Genomic DNA, 17048 nt, shown 5'->3' with positions numbered 1-17048 from the left:
CGTTGTTTGCTACGGCATTCACTCTGTTGACTAGTCTGGCCCACAACTGCCTTTTCTGAGTTAGGAGTGTATTTTGGACTTGGGCTGCAAATAATTGTGGCTAATCTCTTATGATTTCATCCACCATGACTGACAATTCTCCCTCAGTAAAACAGGGATTTCTGGGGCCCGGCATTGTGCAAAGAAATATGAAGAAGTAAAACAATTAACCACAGAATATTAAATGAAAGATAAAGGGACACACGACAGGGAAAGGCAACAAAATAACCTCATCAACTGGCAAAAGGTCTGCTGGAAAATGTTGAGGTGCAGTGGAATGGCAAAGGATCATGGTCAGAAATAGAGTGTGTTTTATAGTGTGCTATGCAGGTGTTTCCATTTGGCCAATGGATATCAGGTGTGTTATACTAGCATCCATCCAATCGCCATAGTGATGGTGCATTGTTGAGCACATACCTCGAGGGACTCCCTCGTCAGGAAACTGCCGATAGGATACCGCCAGCACAACTGTGAAATCTATATCTACTCAGTGGGAACACGTCGCCCTGACGGCGATGGAGTACTGTCTGCCAGTATTGGAGTCTGCTGCATCAGCGGTGATGAGCCGCAACCGTGGCTCGGAAACACTGTCCATGCGGGCTGCGAGTCAGCCTGCATTCATCAAGATATGGTGGGTGAAAGACCGTCAACTTGGCGGAGTACTTGGGACTGTCCACAAGGCGGGACGGCAGGAAGACCGTCAAGATTTAAATCAGCCCACGTGTGAATATGCAACAGCGGTAATTAGTAGTAAGCTAAGACAGCACGTTTCTGTTTGTGATTTTTGCCAGTGTACTATGTTAATGTTTTTCATGTTGAGGTTGTTTTCGACAACGAATCGTTGATTCAGAACACATTATAAATATGTAATATTAACGTGTTTTTTTATATTTTTCACTTTTAGGCATGAATCATGGAGATCTGAATGGCTACAATATATTATTACAAGAAACAAGCAAGGAATTATTTGGCAAAATACAAGAAACCTATAGGATATCTGGTATTTTGGACTTTAACGACGTGAGCTATGGTTATTATGTGTTTGAAGTGGCACTATCAATCATGTACACAATGGTTGAAAGTCAAGAGCCACTGAAGGCTGGCGGGTATGTTCTGGCAGGATTTGAAAGTATATTGCCGCTGAATCCGGCGGAGAGAGATGCCCTTTTTTTATTGGTCAAGTGTCGATTTGCACAGTCACTCGTGATTGGCAAATATAGTGTTCATCTATATCCAGAAAATGAGGAATATATCCTGACCACAGCAAAAACAAGCGGGAGGCATCTGTTAACAATGGCAGACTATGGCAAAGAAGCTGTAGATAACATATGGTTTGCTACTGCAAAGGCATGCAGAGAAGGCAAATAAATATAATTTTATGCATACCGTTTTATATTTTGACTAAAAAAGACTAGCTTCCCCTTTCTTTGGATTACTTTGCATAAGATGATATGTGTTTTTTAGAGCTGACAGGCATTTATTTGAAAACACAACTATCAAAAACTATTATTGAGTAAGTAGTTGTTATCACTGTAAGTATACATTGTAATTTATACTTGCTAGACTCTAGAACAACAGTAAATCCATGTGATCCTCAAAAATGGCAGTCAAGGGAAATGTAAGCATGGAGCACCTGTCACCGGTGACCAGAAACAAATGGTGCATAAAAACTGCAATGACATCACTGATGTGCTGAATCGGAGTGTTCATTAATTGTATGTTAATGTATTCAGTGCGGGCAAACTCCCACTGACAAATGTTTATACTTTGCCTTATTTCACAACTGGTTTAATGAGACATTTTATGAATTATACTTCGACATGAAATGCTGCAAAACATTATTTGGAAAATGTATCTGTGAATTTAAGTCATCTATTTGTCTGTTGCATTTTTCTATGAATACCTGGCTAAGCCTCTTTTACCTCTCAAATCATATGTGATATCCACGACTACAAAATCAAATATTTTAATGTATGATTATTATATAAACTAAAGAGGATCAACATGACTTGAATTATCCTTCAATTGACTGAATAATCCATCTCAAACCTTTTTAAGATTCAATTGACATTTTACTGGCATTCAGTTTCTTTCACCACCAAGTTATAATGCACATTATTTGTGGCTTTAATGATCCCCTGACCACAGCTCTGTGACGACATACTCCGTGGCTTTATAATACAAATCGTATCCTTTGCATCTTAGATGAAGTCCAAGCATTAAGCTCATGTTTTAACTCGTGCCACGCGCAGGGTGTGAGTACTAGGAGCCCTGACAATGCCCTGAAAAGGAAGAGTAAGATGAAATGATGCTCCTAGTCTTCCCATACACACAGTGGCAGAGTGCTGCGGTACATTTGGAGTTGACAAGACAGTCTACATGGTCCTTCTGGTAAGTGCATTAAGAACCTTGGCTGTCAATCATTTCCTTGCATCTAAAGATTTTAGAATCTGAAGACACCGCTCTTCTTTTAGAGGATGTGTTCAGTGGCATAATGAAACTTGAGGATGCCCCCCTGCAAAGCACATGGAGGGGTCCCCCACATTCCGGACCTAGTTAGGAGCTCTCAGGCCAGGAGCCCGCCACCTGTGCACAGTGCCGGAGGGAGTCCACTGGAGCTTGGTGGTCCTTCCCCGCACCTCAGGGGCTGTGGGGGCTATTGTTACTTCACTGGTTGTGTTGTCAGTCACTCTTGTCTTTCATTATTTTCTTTATTCTCACTCAGGATCTGAGGATTAGTCTGAGTGATGTTTAGCTTAGAAGTAACTTCTTTCTGCCCGCAACTTTATCAGTCGCCTCATGTGGTAAAGCCATGTGTTCTTGTGAGCTGCCAAGAATTTAGCATCACAATCAGGAGATATTGGGGGACATGCATCAACATAAGGAATTGTGATTCCTTAATAGCGATTTGTAAGGAATCGCTATTCCTTATGCATGTAGGAATTGCTAAATGAATTTCGCTTCCTACACATTCCCTATAGGGAATGCCTTCCTATTCATTCCTATGGGCCTAGGCCCATAGGAATGAAAGGGAAACCATTCGCAATTTGTGATTACCAAATAGGTAATCGCAAATTGCGAATGCAATTTCAATGGTGCTAGGGGGCCAAAAGGCCAACCTGATGCACCCCCTAAATTGGCATGTGTGCACATGAGGCGCACACATATGCCCCAAGGGCATGTGTGTGCGCCACATGGCACTTCGAAAAATACAAATTTGAGCATTTTTCTAAGGAATTGCAAATTACCATCAACTTGAAGTTGATGGTAATTTGCGATTCCTTTATGCAAAGTCGTATTCTGAGAATGCTTCTTGCATTGCATTTAGGGAATCGCAAATTGCGATTCCCTAACTGCATTCGCAAAATAGGTAATCTCAGCATTTTGCGATTACCTATTTTGCGAATAGCTTTGGGCTTGATGCATCCTAAAGGGCTAATTAACGGTTGCAAAGGGGCTGATTCTGCGAATTGGCCCGTTTTAGCTTGATGCATGTGCCCCATTGTATTTTATTACTTTATTTGCAATCAACGGTATTTAATTTAAAAAAAATACAGCACAGGAGCCATCAACGATTATTTCTACTTGTAAATCAGGGCTGCCTCTAGCCTCATGGGACACACTGTTCTAGAAGTGGGGATGCCTATCTCTGCAGTTCCGGTGCCCATAGACTTCATGACTATAAGTCGAGTTGTGTGTTATTTTCTAAAACACTTAAGTGACTGCTCTAAAATGTTTACATTTTAAGTAAAAGTGGTGTAAGCTGCTTAGAAATCTGAGAGCCTGGATGCATCCGTTAGTTGTATGAGGGAAGGGGCCACTCCTTGAGCATGAGAAGTTTAAGGGCCATCCAGAGCAGGGAAAAACACAGTTTTATTTACACAATCTTGCACTGCCAATGAATACCAGCAATAAGTATTTTAGAATGTAGCATTATTTAGTGATGCATACTTGAGTTTTGAAACCTCACGTGACTTGTTATGTTATGTATATTTGTAAAGCACACTATCACCCAGGGAGTGAAGGAGAGGTATCCTGGCACTCACATTGTGTGTCAGCCTAGCAGTGCCAAGGACAGGGGTTTATTAGAAGAACCAGGTATTCAGCTTCTTGCAGTGCTCAAGTAGATAAGTGGTGGATCTGATGTGTTGTTGGAGATCATTCCACGTTTTAAGAATGATGTACAGAAGGCTTGGCCTCCGGATCTGTGTCTGTGTTTGCGGGGGATGTGTGTGAGTAGGAGACTGGCAATGCAGGCCTATCTGGCTGATTGGCATACTAAGATGCAATCGTTTGAGTAGGCGGGGCCTATGCTATGTAGTGCCTTAAATGTGTGAGTGGGGAGTTCGTACTCAGTGTGTTTATGAATCACTAGCCAGCTGAGCTCCCTGAGGTGTGGTGTGGTGTGATGTGTGTACTGCATGGGAAATTGAGGAGGGTTTGTAGTCTTATGAGTTACTTGGTGAATCCGGCTTATAAGGTGTTCCTGCAGTCCAGTTTGCTGGTGACAATGGAGTGAGTGCCAGTTTTTCATTTATTTGATGGCCCCTTTAGGACTTTGGTAGGTATACAACTGTTGCTGTTGTTCAATTTCCAATCACAGCAAGACGAGCCTAGGCAAGTAGAAAGTAAATACAAAGATACAGGAGTTCATGGTGGGCTTTTTGTATTAAAATTAAGGGACCAATGTATTTTTTTAATTTTGTTTTTTTTAAATGACCTATTTTTGGATGTTCAGCCCCTTACTCTCCACCACCACATAACCAACTAACAAACCTTCCTTTTGCAGCAGCCATTCAAACCACTGAAATATCTAACTGGATCAAACCTTGCAAACTGCAAAGTGATATCTAGACTTGTGCCTGAACCAACTAAACTTTGTAACTACTATTGGAACCTGCACTCTTTCATTCAGTCCGGTGCACTACAATGCAAAGTTAACAAACATTTCAGCGTGAGAGTTGAGATCTATGTGTTGCTATCAATAACATTAATATAGTTATATTTTTTTCGTATTTTTGCATTATCACATATGTTCCAAGTAGAGCCATGTTATGTGTGACACCTTCAGTCTGTCTTTTTTTTATCCACCGGACTTTCCATACTAAGAATCAATGTTTCGCCTTGATCATTATCAATGCGGGCAGCTAAATCCCAGCAGGCAATATGCAGTTGTTTTAAAAAGTCAGAATTGGCTAGTGGTGTCATACATGATATAGGTATATAAACAACACAAGGGCCAACCCGCAAACCCAGTGGTATCATATCCATAAATGACAAAATAAATGAATCCGCAGTAAAGGTTTTTGTAACCCCCCCAATGGTTTTTCTCCATTATGCAAACTGCACACCCTATTGCACAACTTAGGGATCGAGGGCCGTAAGGTTTATGATGACATATCTGTTTCAGCTGACAGGGAAAGTGATAGCGATGAGGATGAAAATGTTTACCTCGTAGCAGTCAACAAGTTGGAAAAATACTTCAGCAGGAAAATAAATGTGGTATTAGAGAGGCATAAGTTCTTTTCAAGAACACAAGGGAAAAATGAGGAAGTTAAGCCTTTCATTGCTGCTCTAAAGCTCCTAGCGAACACTTGCGAGTTTGAATCTCTTCAAGAGTCTCTTATTAGAGATCAGTTGGTTAGGTGCACCAACAATCCTAAGATCCAGGAAAGACTTCTTGTAGCTAACCCAGATCTCAAGGAGGCCATTGACATAGCCGTGGGGATTGAGCATACAGCCGATTGCATGGTTGCCATGAAAAGGGGGGGGGATAAATCCACAGAGGTTAATGCCATAAGCAAACACGAAACAGGAAAAGATGTTAAAAGTAAGACTGCTAATACTTTCCCTCCTGGAACCAAACTCAAGTGTTATAGGTGCGGGAGCCCGAGCCACCTTGCTAACAATCCTGTATGCCAAGCCCATTCTGTCATTTGCCATAAATGTGGGAGAAGGTGATATTTGACCAGGGTTTGCAGAGATCAACGCTTCAAATCTGTGTTGTCAATTGAGCACGAATAGCCCACCAAGACTAAGTTAATCTTTCAACTCAAAGATACTGATGACACTGCCAAATTTCATTCTTGCAATATCACCCTGGACAATAAACCAGTAACTGTTTTTGCAGATTCTTGTTCCCCGTACACCTTAGTTGACGCCAAGGTATTCTCCCAACTTTTTCCCTCCTGGCAAGAGAACATACTTCCCCCTGACATCCAACCAGGGGGTTACAGTGGAGATCCCATACCCTTGCTGGGCATGACCACCATGGAGATAGGGTTTGAGGGCAGGAATACGGTGGACAGGTTCTACATCACCCAGAAGGGATCCAACTTGTTAGGGTGTAAACACCAAAGGGAACTTGGCATCAAACTAGATCCCAACAGTCCTGATCAGTGTCTTTTGGTGGATCCCTCAGTTAGAAGGATGGAGGTATGCAATGAATTCCCCGTCTTTTCCGATGAGCTGGGTTCACTCAAGGATTACCAACACTCCATTAAGTTAAAATCCAACGCCAAGCCTGTGGCACACAAGGTCAGACCCATTCCACACATGATGCAAGCCCCCCTTCGCACTGAACTCGACAGATCGTTTTCCTTAGGCGTGATTGAACCCATCCGGTGCTCACAGTGGCTGGCCCCCATTGTCCTCACCACCAAAGCGTCCAGTAAAGACATCAGGCTGCGTGTGGACCTCAGGGACCTAAATGAGAACATCTAGGTGGACAGGCACCCCCTTCCACGCATACATGAGGTCCTCACCCTTATCAAAGGTGCCAGCTGTTTCAGCGTCCTGGACCTGTCCTCAGCCTACCACCAGGTAGAGCTCCACCCAAATTCATGTCACCTCCTTTATCACTCCTCTGGGGGCATTCCAATTCTTACGTATGCCTTTTGGCTTGGCCTTTGCGGATGCTGCCTTCCAGAGGATCATGCAACACATTATGAAAGACCTTCCCAGAACCCTTTGCTTCCATGATGACATACTTATCTATGGGAAGGTTCTGGAGGAACACAATTCCACCCTTCGAATGGTGTGAACTAACTTGGGAAAAGCTGGTCTCACCCTCAAAAAGGAAAAATGTTGAATAGGTGTGGGATCGGTTGAGTACCTCGGGCACACCATTTCTCAAGATGGCATCAGACCCAAACTGGACCTGGTGGCAGCCATTCGTGACACTGTAGCCCCCACTTGCGTTCAAGATCTCAAATCATTCATGGGCCAATCCGAATATTACTCTAAGTTTGTCAGGAATTATGCCTCCATAGTTGAACCCCTACAGAGTCAGCTGAAATCCAGAACTTCCTTTGAGTTGTCTGATAGCAGTCAGGATGCTTTTGTACAGTAAAAGAATGTATTATCTCTGCCCCATCCCTGGGTAGGTTCGACCCCACCAAATCTATGATCCTTTGCACCGATGCTAGCAACAAAGGCCTGGAGCTAGTCTCACCCAAATTGCTGACGGTAATGAACAAATTGTCGCATTTGCCTCCCATGCCCTCAAGGGTGCAGAACTTAACTACTCCGTAGTGGAGAAAGAGGCACTTGCCTGCTTTTGGGTGATCAAACACTTCCGGTTCTTTTTATGGGGCATTCCATACTATAAAGACCGACAACAAACCCCTCATGTTTGCATTTACCATAAAAGGGTCTACTAGAACCACCACCAGGATTGCCAGATGGATCCTAGGTCTAGAAGGGTACAATTTCAGTGTTAAATATGTGCCAGGATCTCAAAACATTGTTGCCGATTTCTTATCCCGTTCCCCTTCTGTGGTCGAAAGTAAAACTGTTTCTTGTGATTGTGATGATGTTATACTCCAACTTACTTGCTTGAACAAGGAGGAATGGGACAATTCTGTGCAAGCTGATACTGTTATGTGTTCTGTCAAAGAAATCATCAGAAATGGTTGGCCTGCTACTAAAAGCGACGTTCTGACAACCCTGTCTAAATATTGGGATGTAAAACTAGAATTAAATATACAAGAAGGTATTATTTGCCGTGGGGAGAAAGTGGTCCCACCTGAAAATCTAAGAGAGAAAATCGTTGAGCCGGCTCACATATGTCATTTAGGGCGAGTCTCACCAAGAACAAAATCCGATTGGACTACTGGTGGCCAGGCATGGATGCTATGACTGAGAACGTTGTAAAGAATTGTTTGGACTGTAACCGCAGTGACAAGATTCACCAAACCCGCAAACATCCACTGTCTCCAGTAGAGGTCCCTGACAGGCCATGGTCCAAGTTGGCCCTTTACATTATAGGTACCCTCAACCTAAAAAGTTTGAAAGAACGCTTCATCTTAGTATTAGTGGACTACCACACTCGTTGGGTGGTATATAAATGTGTCCATCAAATCGACACAAAATTTCTCACACAGTTCTTGGAATGCGTTTTTTTGTGATGAGGGTATACCTGACACCCTGGTTACAGACAATGGGGTGCAGTTCACCTCGGAAAATATGAAAGAGTTTCTGTTTTACAGGGGAATCAATCATCACAAGACAGCTTTGTATTGTCCCCGCGACAATTGATTAGTGGAGCAGATCAACCGCATGTTCAAAGAATGCCTTGAGAGGGCAGAAGTTATAGGGACACCGGCCAGTTCTGCTTTAATGGAGACAATTTGGGTTTATCGCTCCACCCCAAAAGTGTAACAGGAATTTTCCTGTCCACCTCTCTCAAAGGAAGGGTTCCTAAAACAAGACTTTCTCCTCCGGGATTGAAAACGAATGATACATGTGTTGTCAACCGCAGTGAAATTTCCAGAAGGGTGAACGAACACCAGATCAAATACAAGGACAGATATAACCAAACCAAGCATGTCAAATCCCAAGCGTTCAAAGAAGGAGAATGGGTCTCGTGGACCTGCCCAAACCGCGCAGAAGAGAAGCGTCCAGGTTCTCTGAGCCTTGCAGAATATCCAGTGTGGGGAAAAATGTGTTCCGACTAGAAAATGGACAAACCTGGAGCATGGCCTGCACTGGCTTCCTGTCAACAAGAGGATCCCCTTCAAACTCCTCACCCACACACACAAAGCACTCCACAACACCGGACCGGCATACCTCAACAGACGACTCACCTTCTACACCCAGAACCGCCAGCTCCGCTCCGCCGACCTCGCCTTCGCCACCATCACCCGCATCCAAAGAGCGACCACCGGCGGCAGATCATTCTCCCACCTCGCCGCCAAAACCTGGAACACCCTCCCCATCCTCCTACGGCAGACCCACGACCTACTTACCTTCAGGAGACTATTCAAGACCTGGCTATTCGAGCAGTAGCAGCACCCCTCCCCCCAGCGCCTTGAGACCCTCACAGGTGAGTAGTGCGCTTTACAAATGTTTTGATTGATTGATTGATTGGCCAGAATCATTCCTCACAATCAAGGGGGTGACGTTGATCACAGTTCTACTCTAGAGAGCGAGTCAGAGTTACCCAGTCCCAGGAGATCTCTTGAGAACCAAATCTACTTCTGTGTGGGTTAGAGACTATTGTGCAAAGTGATTGTTTTTGCATTTGTATTGTTCATGCATTGTATCTATAGTCTCCTCTTCATCTCCTATCAGTTTGTCTCTCGCTCTCTCTCCCGTTTTCCTCTGCTCTCCCCTCCTTCGGGTTCCGCCTCTCTCTCACCTTAGCCCTCTTATCCTTTCTCCACCCTATGCAAGGGGATGTGTTGTAATCTCCACTTAATGGTACATTCCGTACCCCCCTTCCTCTATGTCCCAGTTGGTTCCCTCCTGTCTTTGTTTGCCAACATTCCACAGACAGTGGCCTCCAGCTGACTGGAACCTGTGGTGGTGTGAAGATGAATAAAGAAGAGTTCCATACTTACTAACTCTTTGTCTTCATTATAACAAAACCCTTCTGCTTTCTCGCAGTGCGAGAAGCAGAAACATAAAATGGTATTTTAATACCATTTTATGTTTCTGCTTCACGCACTGCGAGAAAGCAGTGGGGCGACTCACCTCCGCCCACATGGAGAAGCTGCCCTTGCTCCTCAGCCTATGCAGCGCTGCTCTTCTATAGACAGGAACACCGTCACATGCGGAGGAGGGACCACTGATAATTCTGGGGCCATCGCCACTGCAAGGTGGGAGAATTTCGGATGTAGGGCATGTGCAAGTACAAGGCCGACTATGAAAATTGTTGAAAACTTTAGATTTTTTCCTTAATATTGTTATTGTTTACATTTAAATATTGCATACTCTGTTTTTATGAAGATACTTATCTGTTGGTTATTATATGTATACTTATGAAAAAAATTAATAAAGAAATGCAATACAAAAAAATAGAAAATTGTTGGGAACTACTTCCCAGAATTCTGGCGCTGGTCTTTACTAACCAACACCAAGTCAGCAGCGGACGCTGCACGTTCCATGTCTTTCAATGTTTTAATCTTGTTATCTTTGTAGTAGGAATAACAGGCCCTAGGTGGGGTCTGCTTGCATACTTCTACACGACAGAAGGAGGATTTTAGAACATATGTTCTTGGTGAAATCTGCTTTGTGAAAGATGTATTGAAGAGTTTATATATTGTACGATGCCCTTCTTGTGACTATGTTTATGTTATTTTATTTGGGAGGGTAGAGATAGGCTTGAGTGGGAGTTGTACAGGATAGCTCTCTGATCTTTCGGTGGTGGTGGCTGGGGTGGGAGTGAGTGTGACGCAGGGGCACAACAGTGGGAGGCCTGTGTAGCAAAGGACGGCAAGCAGTAAAGACAAATTAGCATTTTAATAGAGCAGTTGTTACTAGAGAATAAATGCATTCGCAACTAGGCATTCATCACACGGCCATTTACAGAGGCTTCACGAACATTTGCGTCTCCATTTTTGTTTCAAAATTATTGATTACCTGGCGACGATCAAGATCAAGTTTATCGATCCATATTAATTATTTACGAACGCTACTTAAGGAACTTGTAACGTAAAGGCTACTGATTTATTTGCCTTCTCGCGTTTTATTAAATTTGAAAAAAATGAGTATGATGCGCTATAACAAACCATGTTTTTTTCTGGCGCTTTAGAATTAATACACAACCAGGCGAGCAGACAGGCAGCTTGTAGATAAAAAACACAAAGCCAGTCTGAATGTCTCAAGTTCAGAATGACGGTGGTCGCCTTGCACGACCTCACAGTTGGAACCAAAATCAACGGTGTTTTGAAATGTTCGTGCTGTAATTGTATCCGCTGGGCTACCATAGGCTGCCTGCGCACCAGGCAGCCGCCTCAGCTCGCGCTCCCTGCTCTGACTGGGAAGAGTTATGAGCGCGGAGGAGGGTCTGCATTGCTGATGAACATCCCCGCAACGCTGCCTGCTGTCTGAGCCGCCACCGCTGCACTAATAACCCGGCTCCGGGGCCCGGCACTTGTTCAAATGCAGAATACCACCTACGTATTCCCAATGGAGCAATATGTGGCGTGGTACTGAAACCAATCTTGGTGTGTCCCCCCTCCCTGGGCTTCTGGTACATGTCAGAGCAGCCAGAGCCCGCTCGCCTCCATCAGAGCTGCTGCCTGCTCCTGTAATGGATGTTTTTACACATCCACTCACGCTTTAAATGCATTTACGGTTTCCAGTGCAAGATGGATAGATGCGAACACTGGTTTATGCTGCTGTGCGTATGTTTAAGCGGACCGGCAAGAGCTTTTGGTAAGTAAATTACTCATTTGTGATGGACATGCGTCTTGGTTACTCAGACACTATTGTATTTGTATTTTTTTTTTTGCATGGCAAATAATTGACGATGGTAGCTAGCAGATCAAAACACGGAGAATTGAAGTAAAACAATATGTTTAATTCATTAATAATATGCACGCTACTCAATACAACGAGCGCCTAGAAAATGTAAGAAAAATGCCTTGCGTGGTACAACTACATTCGCTTTCTCTGTCTCAGCGCTATCCTATGTGTTTGCCTTGGTATCCGTAACGCACAAACATTGGCTTCACTGCACACACTGTGCTCCCAGTGCAGTAAAATAAAACGAAGCTGCTATGGAACACTGTGAAATTCGCGAAGATTAAACATACTTCTTGTGTAATTCAGCAGCAAGTGACTGTCTGAACAGGAAAATCATAGTTCTTCCTGTTTTTGATAATTATCGGCCGGTGCGTTTTGAAACAATATTTAGTATGTATGGCAGGTGTATGGCAGGTTGTCTTATAGGTTTTTGGTAACTTGTTTAGAAAAGCCACTGAAACTACATTCCGAGTTCTTAATTTTGCTCAGGTTACAACCAAGAAATCATATTTATGCGTGGTTTTATGGGCTCAGTCCTTCAAATTTGTCTTCATTTTCATGATCATACAGCTAATAAAAGCTGGGTGCGTTTATTCAAGAGGATTTAAGGTCCTATTTTATGAACTTAAAAAAAAAGTTAGTTAGTTTCCACGGAGATCTGGAGTAACATTGTGCATTAGTCGGTGCTTGATTCAATACCATGGCCCATCAGATTCCTCGGATTTGCTCCCTCAGCAACCTGCTTAACACCGCACAGCTATTGCTGTTTGTGGTCGGACTTTCATCATTCACTGTTAATGAATTAAAGTTAACTTATAGTCTCTGAGCGGCTAAATATCAGCCTTAAGAATTTTTGGGGCCCCAGGCAAGACGTATTTTCATATTTTGCGGCCCGCTGTTCGGAGCAACTTTGAATTTTATTGCCTATTTTATTATATTATAATTCAAGCCAAGTAGTGCTTGCCACAAGTTAGTTATAGTTAGGTCCGCTGTACCATAGGAAAAGCGTTTTTGTGTTGATAATAACTTAGGCACAATTTGACGAATCTCCACGAAATTTCCAAAAACGGTGCTACTTTTTGACTAGATTGTGCATTGAAAGTTTCGGGGTGATCCGTCAAGCGGGAGCTGAGAAAAAAAGGGGTGTCCCAAAATGCAAAATCCCCATGCATTTTCCTTAGATTTCGTTGCACAAGGCTACAGCAAAAACTGCTGAACGTAACTACACCAAATTTGTCAGGTCCACAAATTGTACTCTTTGTTATTTGGTCTAAATCTGTTCAGTTGTTTTTGAGAAATTAAGGGTTAAAAATAATTGTATATATGGACGGTTGAGACGGGAGTGCCAGTTTAAAAACAGAGCGTTGTGATTGTCCTAGGTAGCTTCATTTCCCTTGGGCCATCTTGCTCCCAAGGGAATCAGACTCCCACAGGAGCGAGCACTCTGATAGGCTGCCAACAACTTGAGAAAGATGTTGCTGGCAGACTTTACAGGACTCGGAAACATAGTCCCCTGTCCTGAACATGTTTAAAAAAAAATATAAGAGGACAGGGTAGAGATACCTGGCCCTCCTGGCTCCTGTTACCTACCAGTCAAATTTTTTGAACACACTGCCAAGCAAGCCTTCCCAACGATCAAGGCCATGCTAGATTAGGCCATTAAGGCTGGGATATTACCACATGAACTCTGAATGGCCAATATAATGATCCCTAAGCCTGGTGCCCCACAAGACTACTGTGGCTCATATCAGCCCAGTTCACTGATTAATCCTGAATCAAAACTTATTTCAACGGTCCTGTCTATTTGCTCATTGAATGTGATTGAGTCCCTTATCCACTATGATCAGTGTGGATTCATGCCAGGGAGATGTACAAAGCGATACCAAAGGGGATTATGGTCGGAGCGCTTGAGCAAATCAAACACTCACCCCCAGTCAACTGATCTGGGTTTAATCCATCATCATTCTTTAACTCACTCCACCACCCCAGTTCAGACATAGCCATATGCAAATCAGTCTGACCCTGTGCCTCATGGGAACAGTCTAGCTCGAACTGCCAAGCCATGTCTTCCCTGGACCGGAGAGAAGCATCCTGGGACCGGTTTCGGGTTCATAACCCTCATCAGCCAGGCTATCTTGAATCCAGTGGCAAAGTGAGCAAGGGACCCACGTCTGGGCATACCCTGCCAACTTAGGGCGAACAAAGCGATACCAAAGGGGATGATGGACAGAGCGCTTGAGCAAATCAAACACTCACCCCCAGTCAACTGATCTGGGTTAAATCCATCATCATTCTTTAGCTCACTCCACCACCCCAGTTCAGACATAGCCATATGCAAATCAGTCTGACCCTGTGCCTCATGGGCAGCTCCATTTTTAAGAAATCTTGTTTCCTAATTAAAACTTATTAAACACAGTGTTAAAGTTACTTTAAACTGTGAGGAGTGCAGGTTATCGCATGTAATTTTTTCCCTTGCTCACTTTGCCACTGGATTCAAGATAGCCTGGCTGATGAGGGTTATGAACCCGAAACCGGTCCCAGGATGCTTGTTTCCTGTCCAGGGAAGACATGGCTTGGCAGTTCGGGCTGGACTATTCCCATGAGGCACAGGGTCAGACTGATTTGTATATAGCCATGTCTGAACTGGGGTGGCGGAGTGAGCTAAAGAATGATGATGGATTAAACCCATGTTTCCGGTCCAGGGAAGACATGGCTTGGCAGTTCGGGCTGGACTGTTCCCATGAGGCACAGGGTCAGACTGATTTGTATATGGCCATGTCTGAACTGGGGTGGCGGAGTGAGCTAAAGAATGATGATGGATTAACCAGGATCAGTTGACTGGGGGGTGAGTGCTTGCAATGTTCAACACTCCGTCCATCATCCCCTTTGGTTTTTCCATACAATAATATGATCATTCCATGCCTCACCGGCTGCAAAACGGGACACGAACACCAGTTGAGTGCTCTTTTTAGTTTATTTGCTTGTGCTTTATATGGCTTGATGACGCATTTCGCCCACTTCCTGGGCTGGTTCACATAACGAGAATGATATCAGTCAATGCTTATATACAACATGTGATTACCTCGTTACATAGCGATAATAGGAAACAAACTCCACATATATTGTAGTTTTACAAACACCCAAATTAATATCAATAATAGTAGCCTTGTAATTGTAAAAAAATATACAGGAAATTATACCAGACTGTTGCATACATATTGTATGGCAACCTGGAACAAATAAATAAATAAAATGACTGTAAAATAATCATGGATAAATCCAAAGTTCAAATTGCGATCATATTGACATTAATATTTTGTGCAAAGGTTCGCCATGTGCAAATACCGCAAAGTTATATTTGATTGAGGTTTAAAAAGCAATATTTTCTGCCCGGATTCCTAAAAGTCCGTACTGTCATGCGAGTCATGCCCAAACATTACGTTGCACCTGAATTGATGTGCGAGAGAATATACTTGATTGACATGATACTTTTCATTTGTGCTTCGCTTTGATTAACCAAACTATCAATGCACTGTGCAAATTAACGCAATGTGCAAATTTGGCAATAAAGTGCATAGTGCAAACAATTTCAAATTTCGGCATAATGCTTGAAATTGATTGAAAAAGAGTGAAATAAAAACATCCAAAGAAACTTTCATTGTATAAACGCATCGGTGCTGGACAGAATTCTGGTAGAGACCACCTTCAAAAAACATGTAGCAGGGTTTGAGTTTCAAAACCTAATTCTTAACAATGGCAAAGAACAAGGCACTAATAATGTAAACCTTTGACACATGGTACATAATCTATTGTCTGTGTATAATGAGACTATTACAGTTCCATTATTTATGGTCCCTTGAATTAATAAATACAAAGCTACTAAAATGATTGGGTAGTAAAACCTTAAAGTAAATTACCATTATCATTCATATAATGCGTGGAAACTATATTAAAAAACCTAAAAGTGCAGAAAGTGCTGGTGTGAGTAATAAAATATAGTGCTGAAAAAATTAAAACCTGTTTAATTAAAAACAGACGGGAATGGTTATCAGCAATTTTGCCTAGGGATCAAATCCTACAGTATTAGAGACATTCATTTCTTAGATGTACCTATATGGGGTTACAAGGGAGGAATTTGGAGGTGGTATAGAAAAGAAATAAAGTTATTACGCTCTATAAATAATTATAAAGTTCTTCCCCATTGTTTAATCCATTCGGGGTTCTTGTGTCTAGCTCTAATATAAATTTTGACTCCAATTGTCTTAAGAGTTTCTCCCTATTTCCACCTCTTCTCATAGGGGGCACGGCAGCGATGACAAAGTACTTTAAGTCATTAAGATTGTTACGATGTACTGCTCTAAAATGCCTGGCCACCGAATAGGTCATGTCAGAATTTACTATGGCTCTTATGTGCTGTAGGATATGCACATGGACTTGCAGTTTTGTGCTGCTCACGTATTGCAAACCTCATGAGCAACTCAAAACATAGACAGCATATTCAGTGCGACAGTTGTATCTACCTTGCAGCTTGCTCGTACTGGGGCCATATATTGTGGTTTACTGGGTTGTATTTAACCCGAACTTACACGCACGACATGAACTACATTTGATGAACCCGTTCTGCAGTGTCAACCGCATGGTGTTAGATTTTGATTTGTTGGGAGTTAGTTCTGGGCTAGACCTGACTAGGGCATTGTGAATGGACTTTGACTTTCTAAAGGTCAATGCTGGTGGAGTAGGGAACAGGTTGTTTAGGACAGCATCAGTTTGTATAATCGGCCAATGTTTGTTTATTATTGCCCTGATTTTTCTGTGTTGACTATTAAATGTAGTTAAGAATTGTAAATTGAGATTGAGACTGTTTGTGTTTAACGCCTCAATGAACATATTGGCTGATAGTATATGTCTTTATTAAACATAAAGAAGTTGTTACGTAGGCAGAAAGATATCATGTCCACTATAATTTTCCCATGTTGGTACTTTTCTATAGATCTGCTTTTTAAAAAGAATTGTACTGTATATATACCATCTGAATGGTTGATGGTAGTATACAATGCACATATATATAGAGTATCAAGCAGACAATCTTCTGTCCATTGTATATCCTGTGTTTTTTCCAAAAAGTCATTTGTGTCCCTTATATAGGAGGGAAGTGAAATTACTAGATCTTGTAGATGATAATCCACATACTCTGACATCTTTTCTAGTAAGCCTCCTTTTGCGCTGATTATAGGTCTTCCAGGACTGGAGTTAACTTT

The 17048-nt window shown here is 42.6% G+C and overlaps 2 protein-coding genes across 2 annotated transcripts in view; both read left to right on the top strand.

Moving 5' to 3' along the window:
• LOC146859953 (hydroxylysine kinase-like) overlaps positions 1-1407 on the top strand; it is a 110148-nt gene extending 108741 nt beyond the window's left edge. Inside the window, exon 4 of the mRNA XM_085646304.1 lies at positions 944-1407. Coding sequence (XP_085502430.1) covers positions 944-1407 — 464 coding nt within the window. The remainder of the gene's footprint in view (positions 1-943) is intronic.
• A 9852-nt stretch (positions 1408-11259) lies between these two features.
• CHRNA5 (cholinergic receptor nicotinic alpha 5 subunit) overlaps positions 11260-17048 on the top strand; it is a 266197-nt gene continuing 260408 nt past the window's right edge. Inside the window, exon 1 of the mRNA XM_085643704.1 lies at positions 11260-11700. Coding sequence (XP_085499830.1) covers positions 11580-11700 — 121 coding nt within the window. The 5' untranslated portion in view covers positions 11260-11579. The remainder of the gene's footprint in view (positions 11701-17048) is intronic.

This window comes from Triturus cristatus, chromosome 3_1 (genome assembly GCF_964204655.1).
Source record: "Triturus cristatus chromosome 3_1, aTriCri1.1, whole genome shotgun sequence".
NCBI lineage: Eukaryota > Metazoa > Chordata > Amphibia > Caudata > Salamandridae > Triturus > Triturus cristatus.
This window is presented reverse-complemented; position numbering and strand designations above follow the sequence as displayed.